The sequence below is a fragment of the Dendrobates tinctorius genome, unplaced genomic scaffold (genome assembly GCF_039654945.1).
Source record: "Dendrobates tinctorius isolate UK_male_01 unplaced genomic scaffold, ASM3965494v1 ptg000028l, whole genome shotgun sequence".
Taxonomy (NCBI): domain Eukaryota; kingdom Metazoa; phylum Chordata; class Amphibia; order Anura; family Dendrobatidae; genus Dendrobates; species Dendrobates tinctorius.
In genome coordinates, this window is record NW_027361696.1 from 84,349,393 (window position 1) to 84,361,758 (window position 12,366).

At 42.2% G+C, this 12,366-nt stretch overlaps 1 protein-coding gene across 5 annotated transcripts in view; it reads right to left on the reverse strand.

Annotated features, from left to right (window-relative positions):
• PLEKHA4 (pleckstrin homology domain containing A4) overlaps positions 1-12,366 on the reverse strand; it is a 107,806-nt gene that overhangs the window by 14,181 nt on the left and 81,259 nt on the right. For 4 of the 5 annotated variants that reach the window (XM_073571133.1, XM_073571130.1, XM_073571132.1 and 1 more), the window contains 7 exons: positions 10,777-11,205; positions 9,617-10,664; positions 9,305-9,385; positions 2,883-2,975; positions 2,395-2,457; positions 1,915-1,995; positions 230-379 (listed from right to left, as the gene is read on the reverse strand). In XM_073571133.1, coding sequence (XP_073427234.1) covers positions 230-379; positions 1,915-1,995; positions 2,395-2,457; positions 2,883-2,975; positions 9,305-9,385; positions 9,617-10,664; positions 10,777-11,205 — 1,945 coding nt within the window. The remainder of the gene's footprint in view (positions 1-229; positions 380-1,914; positions 1,996-2,394; positions 2,458-2,882; positions 2,976-9,304; positions 9,386-9,616; positions 10,665-10,776; positions 11,206-12,366) is intronic. The other variant, XM_073571134.1, reaches the window with a different exon arrangement.

Here is a 12,366-nt window from a genome sequence, read left to right on the forward strand (position 1 = left end):
TTCTATTCAGCGTTTAGCATAGTTTAGAGCTTTTTCAGATGGTTTTCAGAGCGGAATCCACCTGAAAAGCCATCATCATGTGCGCATACCCCAAGTCTTCTACATTGGCAAATTTTATTCAGAAGTGATTTCAAATTAATAAAAACTTTGGATTTATTTGCCTCAAATCCTGTATGAACGCCACAGCCTTACTGTTCTTTCATGACCTCTATACAGGACATCTACTCACCAAAGAGAGATCGCACAGCCTGGCGCGCACATACACCAGGTCGTCCTGTAGGAGTCTCTGCTGATACCAGATATTCTGAATTACTTGTTCCTGACCCTGGAACTCATCCAGGTGTTGATGGGTTAACTGAAGCGCATCCTCCAACTTTTCCTAATGCAAAAGTAGAAAAGTAATGTGAATGAATCCATCATGTGGATCCTGTACAATTGGATGGTCAACTTCACAAATGGTTTGTACTAAACTAGGTGTTAACATACAAGTATTCATCCCCACTGAAAATGGAGTATAAATGACCTTGATAACTATTAGTACCAGCCAGCAATCCAGTGAGGTCTGTAGGACTCATCATGTGATTCATTGGCCTGCCTTATGGCTAGAAAATCACATATACCTGGGCTCCAGTAGAAAAGCTACATGATCCATATAGGATAGAAACTTGTATAGTGAGATGGTTGAAATTGTTTTTTTCTGTATTTTTGCTGGTCTTGTTATTTCTATATTGCTAATAATTGGGGGCATCTGTTCTCAATAATAGAGGACTATGACCCCCCAGGAGAAAGAACCGGTGGCGAGCCCTCTACTAATGACTGGAAACCCATTAGATTAATGTGGGCAGAATCCATAGATTTTGACAGCATTGACGGACCATCCAATGTGCATGGAGCACAAATCTTCCCTGACAGTGAAGAGGAAGATTAGACAAATAGAATTACAATTCCCAATCCTGCAAATTGTCTCTTCAGAGAGGAAAAGCACTTGAACTTTAGTGCAACCTATTGCAAGCAACAATCCTAAAAGTCAATATTGACCATTTGTATATTTAGTTTCCAAGGAGCATGCATGGCTTTTAAGTCTCCTCACTCTGACATGCCAGACTTGGCTTGTCACACTCCACAAGGAGAAACATTATCTCTTAGATCTCAGTTCAGAGCCTCTCACCTAGCCAAGTCAGATCTCACACTTTGCACTGTCAAGAGGCAATCACCCAGAAATACCGTGTCTGCAAATTGAGTTTCTGGTTTGGCTTTTATATTAAAGGCTCGTTGAAAGGTCAAATAGGTGGCACTAGAGTTCAAATCCTCTTCTTCACTGAAGAGACAATTTGCACATTTAAAACTTCCCAGAGGAGCATGCATTGCTTCTAAGTCTCCTCACTCTGACATGTCACTCTCCATAAGGAAAAACATTACCTCTTATAGCCCAATTCCCAATCCTGAAATTCCTACAATTCCCAAAACTGTAGCCAGATGTATCTGGCAGAGCTTAAGTAATGATCCACATGTGTGTATGAAAGTTAGGAAGAGTAGCTAGAGTTGGTAAGATTTGATTCATAGGACCGGGTCCAGCGCTCATTCCCAGTAATCTGTGGTTGCTGAACAGGAACGATGAGAATAGCTTCCTACTTCCAGAAATCTGTGGCTTTTCTTCCGATTAACATCTTTGTTGCAGCATTTTGTGACATCACACCAGGCTTGCTACTCAAAAGAAAAGCTGCAGATGTTGGAAGACAGGAGGTGGTCCTCAGGGCTGGCGGCCAACAGCCATGGCTGATGGACCGGGTCCTGCGCATTGATTTGTACTATCTGTAATAGGTGTGTAGGCACCTTCACATTTATTAACAAGTCATATAAATATTTGTGGGAAAATCCCTGTAAATATCTTCCCATTACTAAAAGCTAAACTACCTTTTCAGCTAGAAGATGAGCAGATTCCTCCTCAATTCCAGCGAGGAGCTTATCCTGACCGCACATCTTCGTCAGCAGAACCTGTAATAGAAGTCAAAATGTTAGAGCGGAATCGGTGACATTTATGGTAATTGTGAAAAGATACAAACATTCAGATATCTATATTCCATATTGGAGGATAAGATGAGAAATGACTTCATGTCATCATCTTATTCGGCACAACAGTAGGATCACTAGGAGTTCTACCCAGGGATGTCAAACATCCAAAAATTGCTGGAGAGTCCAGAAAAATTGATGACTTTTATCTTGTTCTTAAACATGGTTGAAGCCAATCATAGTTGAGTAGATCACCGAGACTGTTATTTTACATCTCCCAATAAGTACAGGCCATTACATAAATTAAATTGTTTCTTTCAATAGGTATATTACTACTATTAGAATACACCTAAAAAGTTAAAAAAAAAACAAAAAAAAACTTACATCAATACCATTTTCCGCCATGCGAGATGGGTATGGAGCTCGGTACTGGGTTGGTCCTGATGGCTAAACAATAAGGACAAAGTAAATCCCAATTTTCAATAAAGACAGATATTACATAGTGCTTTGCTTTTCATCAAGTAGATGTAGAAGATCTATCAAAATAGTAGATGGTACTAAGATCTCCTTCAGTTACACCAATGGTGTTTGCCCTACGAGACGGGACCTCCACGGTACTACTACAACACTTTTCTAAACCAGTGTTCCCCAACTTCAGTCCTCAAGAGCCACCAACAGGTCGTTTTCAGGATTTCATTAGTATTGTCCAGGTGATTAAATTTTTGCCTGTGCAGGTACTGCAATTTTCACCTGGGCCATACAAAGGAAATTCTGAAAACGAACTGTTGGTGGCTTTCGAGGACTGGAGTTGGGGAACACTGTTCTAAACATACAAATGAATTGATTTGTAACATTCAAAAAAAGGAACTCACCGCAGAACTCAATGACAGTCGCTTTCCGGCAGGTAGATGAGGACGAATAGGACCAGGGGGCAAAGGTGGCAGCTGGGAATAGCTCACAGATCCCTGCAGAGCAAGAACAGTTTGAGCTTGATATTTTTTCTCTCTCAAAAACTATCCTCCGGCACAAAACAAGGAAGTCTCACGGACAGTATAATTAAAATGTAAGTAAAATGTAAAAATATTACTAACATACAAATATATACCGTACGTAATAAAAAAAATATACAGCTCTGGCAAAAATTAAGAGACCACTGCAAAATTTTCAGTTTGTCTGATTTTTCTCTTTATAGGTATATTTTTGCTTAAAATGAAAATTCCTCTTTTATTCTATAACGAACGGACATCATGTCTCCGAATTTCCAAGCACTAAATTTTGTATTTATTGAGAAATTGTCAAAAGAATAGAAAAAACAGTGCTTGCAGACCTCAAATAATGCTAAGAAAAAAGTTCATAATCATTTAGAAACAGCAATACTAATGTTTTAACTCCGGAAGAGTTCAGAAATCAATATTTTGTGGAATACCCATGATTTTTAAAATCACAGCTTTCGTGCGTCTTGACTGCTTTCCACACTGCTTTTGGGTGACTTTATGCCACTCCTAGTACAAAAATTTAAGCAGTTCTCACTCCTAGTACAAAAATTTAAGCAGTTCTTTTTTGATGGCTTGTGACTATCCATCTTCCTCTTGATTACATTCCAGAGGTTTTCAATAGCATTCAGGTCTGGAAGATTGGACTGTCCATGACAGGGATTTGATGTGGTGGTCCTTCATCCACATATTAATTGACCTAGCCGTGTGGCATAGTGCATTGTCCTGCTGGAAAAAACAGTCCTCCGAGTTGGGGAACAATGACTGAGCAGAAGGAATCAACTGTTTCTCCAGGATAGCCTTGCATGTGGCTTGGCTTGATTCATACAAACTTCACAAAGATTAACCTGCCCAACTCCAGCCTTGCTGAAGCATCCCCAGATCATCACCGATCCTCCACCAAATTTCACAGTGGGTGCAAGACACTGTGGCTTGTATGCCTCTCCAGGTCTCCGTCTAACCATTAGATGACTAGGTGTTGGGCAAAGCTGAAAATTAGACTCAGAGAAGATAACCTTAACTCCAGTCCTCTATGGTCCAATCCTTATGGTCTTTGGCAAACTTCAGCCTTGCTCTCCTTCGCTTCTAATTGATGAAAGGCTTTATTCTAGCTTTACATGACTTGAGCCCTGCCTCTTAGAGCCAGTTACAAATTGTTCTTGCCGTGCACTTCACCCCAGCTGCCATTTGTCATTCCTTTTGTAGGTCACTTGATGTCATCCTGTGGTTGCTGAGTGACATTCGAATAAGATGACGGTCATTCCAGGTCAGTGGAGAGTCGTTTTCACCCTCTGCCGGTCTGTAGCTTTGTTGTCCCCAATGTCTGCTGCTTGACTTTGTTGTAATGAACTTCCATCTTAGAAATTTTAAGGATGGAGATGTGGCGCCCCTGAGGCTCAGTCGCCACAGAGGTACTGCACCTTCTCCTAAGGTGTAGTGCCCCACCATCCAGGTAAGTTGGGAGCTCCTGACCACGCTCCAACACGCGCACCCCACACAATAGAGTAGTTCAGCATAACCACATTGCGGCTCTTTGCCTAGAGAGGCAGAGCACCTTTGGTGGTTCCCGGCTTGGAACACTAAACGTGCTCGGAGGTGGGTGGAGTTGAGAACACATAAGAGAGCGGGATGGTTTAGGATTACAGGTCAGTCAGTCAGAGTCTGATGGAGGGGTCAGAGAGAGAGAGGAAGCCACTCGGAGAGGAGGGAACAACATGGGAAGGGAAGCAAAAGACCAGAAAAAGCCAAACACCTGACAAATGCTATTGAGAACTCTGCTATTAGAAGTGGAAAGGAAGAACAAAGACGAAAGAATCTAATTAATAAAAATATTGGAGAAAGAGAAACCAATCACAAACTAAAATGTTTCTATACTAACGCACAAAGCATGGGCAACAAACAAGGAGAATTGGAACTACTAACACAGGAAAAGAAATATGATGTCATTGGAATCACTGAAACTTGGTGGGACAATACACATGATTGGAATACAAGACTAGAAGGATACAACTTATTTGCAAGAAACAGACCTGATAAACGAGGAGGAGGTGTCGCATTGTATGTTAGAAACGCGTATATCTGCACAGAGATTGAAGCTTCAGAGACTGGGAGTTCTGTGGAAACTGGGTAAGAATACAAGGACAGAACAATGGAAAGGACACCATTGTAGGCATTTACTACAGGCCGCCTGTGCAAGCTGAAGATATGGATGAACTCTTTATGCATCAAATGGCCAAGTTCTCCAAAAAATATGACATAGTTGTCATGGGAGATTTCAACTATCCAGACATTTGTTGGGAATCTCTCTCAGGCAAAACTAACAGGTCAAGGAAATTCTTATCCTCTCTTGCTGACAACTTTATCTTCCAAAAGGTAGGGGAGAAAACAAGGGGAACTGCTACCTTGGATCTAATTCTTATAAACAGGGAGGAAATGGTTGAGGAGGTAAAAGTGGCTGGGACCCAAGGAGGTAGCGACCATGCTATTTTAGAATTTTGGATAACTAGAGGAGGAAGACCTGTGCAGACTCAGACGTCAAGGTTAGATTTCAGAAAGGCAGATTTTAAGGGATTCAGAAAGAGAATTGGAGGGATCCAATGGCTGGATATACTTAAAGACAAAAATGTCCAGGAAGGATGGGAAATCTTGAAAAATGAAATTCTCAAAGCACAGTTGTTAACAATTCCGAAAAGAGGGAAGAATAGGAAGCATTTAAGGAAGCGAGGATGGATGAACACAGAACTTAAGCACATGCTAAAAAGGAAGAAAAAAAATGTTTATAAAGTGGAAAGAGGGAAGCATATCTAAAGAAGAATATAATGCTGTCTGCAGAACCTGCAGGGCACAAATCAGATTATCTAAAGCTGACAATGAATTGAGGCTTGCAAGAGATGTCAAAAGCAATAATAAAGGATTTTGGGGATATGTCAAAAGTAAAAGAAAAGTCAAAGATGCTATAGGATTTTTACAGGATGAAAATGATGAAATGGTAAGACAGGATGTTGATAAGGCCGAACTTTTAAATTCCTATTTTGCATCTGTTTTCTCTCAGAAAGGAAATGTAACATCAACTGTTCTTCACTGTCCTATTAAGGGAATAGAAGAATCCAGGATATCTATAAACAGAAATATAGTGAGGAAACACTTAGCTAACCTAAATGAATTCAAGTCTCCAGGTCCAGATGAATTACACCCCAGAGTACTGAAGGAAATAGCAGAAGTAGTTTTTGAACCCCTCTCCATAATCTTTGAAAATTCTTGGAGAAGAGGAGAAGTCCCAGAAGACTGGAGAAGAGCAAATGTTGTTCCTATCTTCAAAAAGGGGAAGAAGGTGGACCCAGGCAACTATAGGCCGGTGAGTTTGACTTCTATACCAGGAAAGATCTTTGAGCAAATTATTAAGCAACATGTATGTCAGTACCTGGATAAGAATGAAGTGATTAAACAGAATCAGCATGGGTTTGTAACTAATAAGTCATGTCAGACTAACTTAATTTCCTTCTATGACGGAATCACTGATTGGGTGGATCAAGGAAATGCTGTAGATATAGTATATCTTGACTTCAGCAAAGCATTTGACAAAGTATCTCATACAATCCTTATTGAAAAAATGACTAAGAATGGAATGTACAAGGCAACTGTTAGGTGGATTCATAACTGGCTTAGTGATCGGACCCAAAGAGTGGTCGTAAATGGCTGCACATCCAGCTGGAAGAATGTGTCAAGTGGGGTACCACAGGGCTGTGTCCTGGGCCCTGTATTGTTCAACATCTTTATCAACGATTTAGATGAAGGAATTGAGGGTAAACTGATTAAATTTGCTGATGACACAAAGCTAGGAGGGATAGCTAATACTAGAGAAGAGAGAGAGAGAGGATTCAAAAAGATATAAATAAACTGGAGAAGTGGGCAGCAACTAACAGAATGGTTTTTAACAGGGAAAAATGCAAAGTACTACATCTGGGCAATAAAAATGAAAAAAGCATATACAGAATGGGAGGAATAGGGCTAAGCAAACAGCACATGTGAAAAAGACTTGGGCATACTAATAGATCACAGACTGAATATGAGTCAACAGTGTGATGCAGCAGCAAAAAAAGGCAAATGCAATTCTAGGATGTATCAACAGAAGCATACAGTCTAGATCACGTGAAGTCATTGTTTCCCTCTACTCCTCTTTGGTCAGACCTCATCTGGAATATTGTGTCCAGTTTTGGGCACCACATTTTAAAAAAGACATCAACAAACTGGAGCAAGTTCAGAAAAGAGCAACCAGAATGGTGACCGGTCTGCAAACCCTGTCTTATGAGGAAAGGTTGCAGGATTTGGGAATGTTTAGTTTGCAAAAGAGAAGACTGAGAGGAGACTTAATAGCTGTCTACAAATATCTAAAGGGCTGTCACATTGTAGAAGGATCAACTTTATTCTCATTTGCACAAGGAAAGACTAGAAGCAATGGGATGAAACTGAATGGGAGGAGACACAGATTAGATATTAGAAAAAACTTTTTGACAGTTAGAGTGATGAGTGGAACAAGCTGCCACAAGAAGTGGTGAGTTCTCCTTCAATGGATGTCTGCAAACAGAGGCTGGACAGACATCTGACTGGGATGATTTAGCGAATCCTGCTTTGAGCAAGGGGTTGGACCAGATGGCCCAGGAGGTCCCTTCCAACTCTGCGATTCTATGATTCTATGAGTGGGGATCCCTGGAAGAAGGGATGGAGGAAGGAGTGCTGCAGCTGCCTAAGTGACATGAGCCAGCTGGCACGGGAAAGGAAAGAAGGAGAAAGACATTGAACCGAAGCCCAAGCTTCCATAGGAGAGAAAGACAAGTACGGAACGTAGTAGAAAGGGAACACAGAGGACGTGGGTTAGAGGAAGAACCCTGCCTAGAAGTTCTAAGCGCAAGGCCGGGGCCCGGTCCCCGAGGTTGTATGGACACTCATGGTTCTGCAGCAGACACCGGTGGAGTAGTGGGCTGTAAATGCACTACTCCCATCTAAGACTTGAGGGCACAATAGCAATACGGATAGAGAGCCGGGACTTAGGAGTAGAGAGTCCCCGAAGCAGGCTACAGCTGTCTGCCGTGCAAGTAGAGTTCTTGGGAACATCTGTTAGGAGGAACTCCAGTGTAACTCAGTACTAGGAGATCGTCACACTTAAAGGCGCTATAGAGGAGACGTTCAGAAAAGGCACATAAGTTGGCGGAGCATGGAAGGGAGTATTCCATCTTGCCTGGGAGGTTGACTGAGTCCCTGACCCGGAGGACACGGCACAGAAGCGGGCACTACAGACTGTGAGTAAAGCTTTGGAACTACACGCCCTGGTGTCCTCCACTCCTTCCTGCGTCCGTCCGCCTGGCACTGTTACATCCCCTGCGCCGGACACTACACCATCTAAGTCTCGCCACATCTACACTGCCCTGGGACAACAGCCCTGCCTGTGGAGGGCTATACCATCATTGCTGCACCACACCATCTGTCCCAGAGGATCTGTCTGCAGCGTCGGCTTAACACCTCCCTTGCCGAACACCACAGGTGGCGTCACGAACTATTCATCTAACTACATTCCACAACAACATTTCCCCCATTGATTTGGCCGCCCAGGGCCACGGTCCGGGTCACCGCTGCTGTGACACGTCCCGCTGATACCGGCCCGGTATCGAGTACCCCGCGGCCCTGGCAGGAGGGCGACCCAGAGACATGACTCTCACTGTATCCCTCTGCTAGTAAAGCCAGAATTGAGCCCTTCTTTTCCTCACTCAAGACTTATTTTCAACTCCTTTGGCATGGTTAAAAGTTATTTTTTCATTCCTGTTGCTTTTGGGATATTACCAGCACTTATTTTGTCATCCAGCTTGCCCTATTGCAAGAGGATTGTGAACACCACAGCAGTGTTTTTTTTATACTTTCCTTAGTTAAATAAGATTTGGTTCAGGTGATCACCTAATCAGAAGCACATTAAGTAGACTGTGGTGTACTCTGGTTGGAATTCAACTGACACTGGAATGGAACCGCTGTCAGACATGTAGAGAAGCGGATATTTATAAAACTGTGCAGTGGTCTCTTAATTTTTGCCAGGGCTGTATATATTAAATGTAGACTTAAGTTATGGACAACTATTGGATTAACAGAGGCAAGTTATTGATTTAAAAAAAACAAACTAAATGGATGGTTTATTGGTTAACCAAGAAAACATTCCCCTTCACATGTATTATAGGATACACATGCACAAAACAATAAAATCAACCGTAATAATGATTCAAATTATTATTTAATAACTCCTACAATGATCCACTCACCATTTTTGACAGGTGCCTCGGTGTGTTGCCAAGACCTCGACCGGAACATACTGCTGGGGGGAGGAATGACCTCTCTGAATACTATTGGCAGAAAGAGATGGAAAAAAGTTCTCATTACAATCGTTTTCCTGTTTTGATAAATTTTCCATTTGACTTTGGTTCTGCAGAACCACTACAGGAAACAAAAGTTGTGTGGAGTGATCCTATTATTCACAACTATGAATTACTTCTATTAACGTTGATTAAAGCATACAAATTGCATCATTCACATATTAAAAAACAGCGTGAACTGAATGCAGAATAAAGGCCTACCCTTGGTCCTTGACTCCTGTGTCTTCTTAGTGATGGCGTCAGAGACAGCTCTGCAGGGTATTCTTCTACTATTACCCTTTCTGATGGAGCATTCGGTCTGATTTGCAGTCTATTGTTGGGATACCCATGGACTCTAGGAGGTAAATTCATTCCACAACTTTCCAGCCTTTCATCTTCTGCCCCCAAAGGTTGAGATCTTCTGGAATATCGAGTAGGACCTTTTGACATTGTAGATGAAGTGAAAGCCTCATCAGATGGCAATACATCGTACCTATCAGCTGGAGTTTGAGGCCTCGATGCAGACTTTACTATGTGGCTTCTAGTTCGAGAGCCACTTACAAAATAATCTCCTGGTCTTTCTTCACCATGTCTGATAGTTGCAGAATTAGGAACTCTGTCTTCTGAAGGAAGTATGTCTACTCTGCCAATCGGTGTATTGGATCGAACGGTTATTCTTCCCAAAGACGGAGATCCGGTCACAGCCACAAACACATCCTCATTGGAAGAAGTTTTATGTTGCTGTGTTTGGACTTTTGGACTGACGATTGGCGTCAGGGGCATGTCTCTCTTGGTTGGACTTCCGACAGATAACGCAACGTTTCCCTGAGGACTCTCTGGATAATGGGGAGATTTCTCGCAAAGCAAAGGGCTTCCATACTTCAAGTTTGGAGGAGGATTTTTCTTTAGCATCTTATGTCTAGACACCTCTGAAGGTGTGGGAGGAAGAGACTGTGATCTTGAGGCTTTGATTATCCTCTGGACTACATACTCCACTCTTTCTGGAGAGTGACATGTTGTGGTCCTTGATGGAGAGCAAGAAAGTGGGGATATTTTTCTCCCATCATGTGTTTCAGGAAGCTCGGCTTGTGCCATGAATTTTTCATCTTTCAAGTTCCAGTTCCGCTCCAAGATGTCAGTTCTATACATATGAGAAGGCACGATGGCAGGAGAAGAAGGAGCAGAGCGGGAGTGAGGAGAAGAATATTCTTCATGTGGGCACTCAGATCCCTTTGGTGGATGTCTAGGAGGACTTTTGTCTTGGTAAGGTCTGAAAAAAAAATTATATCATACCAATGCGATATCCATATTAAACTAGGAGGCTTGCATCCATCTTTTCAGAAGATGCAAGATCAGTCAAGAACAGGACAACAGATGCTTACACTGACAGACACTTATGAAAAGGCACCCACTCTTCATCTTCAGGAATGGAGTCCTTCCCCTCTGCAGACATCTTGGATTCCACTTCATGCCTGTTGTACGTGAATTCCATATGCTTTACTCCACTTTCTGGTGTGGGTGGAGGGACAGAGCCGTTCTGGGAGATAGAAGTATAGTGTTGCATAGCATCTGTTAAAGACTCCCTCAGCCCACTGAACAAGCGATCTTTCTCAAAGTCTCCATTTCTGTCCTGGTCTGGAAGGCTGTCCCTGGAGCTGTCATCTTGTGATCTTGTTTCAGACAGATGGGCAATCTCCAAAGATTCGGCACTTTTTCCATCATCCCCAGCAGTGTTTATTTCAGAGTGGGAGAAATCTTCATAGCTGGCATACAGCGCATCTTGTGGGGATAGATTGTGATCATGATTACTCCTGAAATAAAAGATCACAAGATTAATGTTGACATGCATAAGGTTCAATACTAAAGAGAACATGACTTAACTGCCTGGATATCAGGTCTCCTGTAACCACCAAATGACCACATCAAAATGTTAAATTCTCACTTAAGACATAAAAATCTAGTCCTGTTCTGATTAATGTTCAGTTTACAAGCCCTTTCACAAGTGTTTTGACATGAGGGGTTTAAGTTCTTGAGACCCTGCCAATTACTAAAAAAAATAAAAATAACAAAAGCAGAAACGCTCAACCAGTTGCTCTTTAGGAGACTGAAGAAGGGCTGAACAGTAAGTCTTCGAGCCCGTCCTATGTGTTTGATTAGAGTAACACTCAGCCGAGCTTCTGATCAGTGGGTTTTGGCATCAGTAATAAGAGAAAAATTTAGCAATTACTACCCATGAGAGATCATCTTATAACAAGCCTTACAACATGACCAGGGATAAATGCCAAATAATCTATACACAGCCTGTCTCAGGATGTTTGCCCCTCATCAGCGCAGAGTATAGTCTGGCTGGCTGTGACACTCACGACATGTCAAACGCTTTGCGAAAGCGCAGCAAGGGTATGTGCACACGTCGTCTTTCAGTCACGTACACTCCGTACCCGAAAAAGCGCTCGAACGTTAAAAACAACGAGTATGGACAGCAATGTAAAAACGACTTGCCATGCATATATAAGGGGATATATTATGTCCTTGCTGTCTTACTCATCCCAGTACCGTATGGTCTGTTTGACGTAATGTTTTATTGCTGATTTGTGCTACTGTAATGTCCCATGGTGTATGTATTTACAGTTGCTGCTATATACATGTTTATTATTGTAAATGTTTAGTAAGTAGAGACAGTGTAGTACGCTTTTATAGCCACAAGATGGGGTACATTATAATTCTACGTATAGCAGTGTACATAGTATGGTAGGAAATTAGCATAGGAGTTTCACATAGTGAATAGTTAATGTAGGAGGGATGAGCTGCAGCTAAGAGAGGGAGAACTTCCTCATAGGAGACAGACGGGCCACGTTGCCCATACCGCCTGCACGGACTTAAATGCCAAGAAAAATAGCACGGACTTAAGTGTCCAGAATTGTATCAGTGACCACGCAACGTTTAAGGGAGAAGCTCAGACATCCATAGCTACT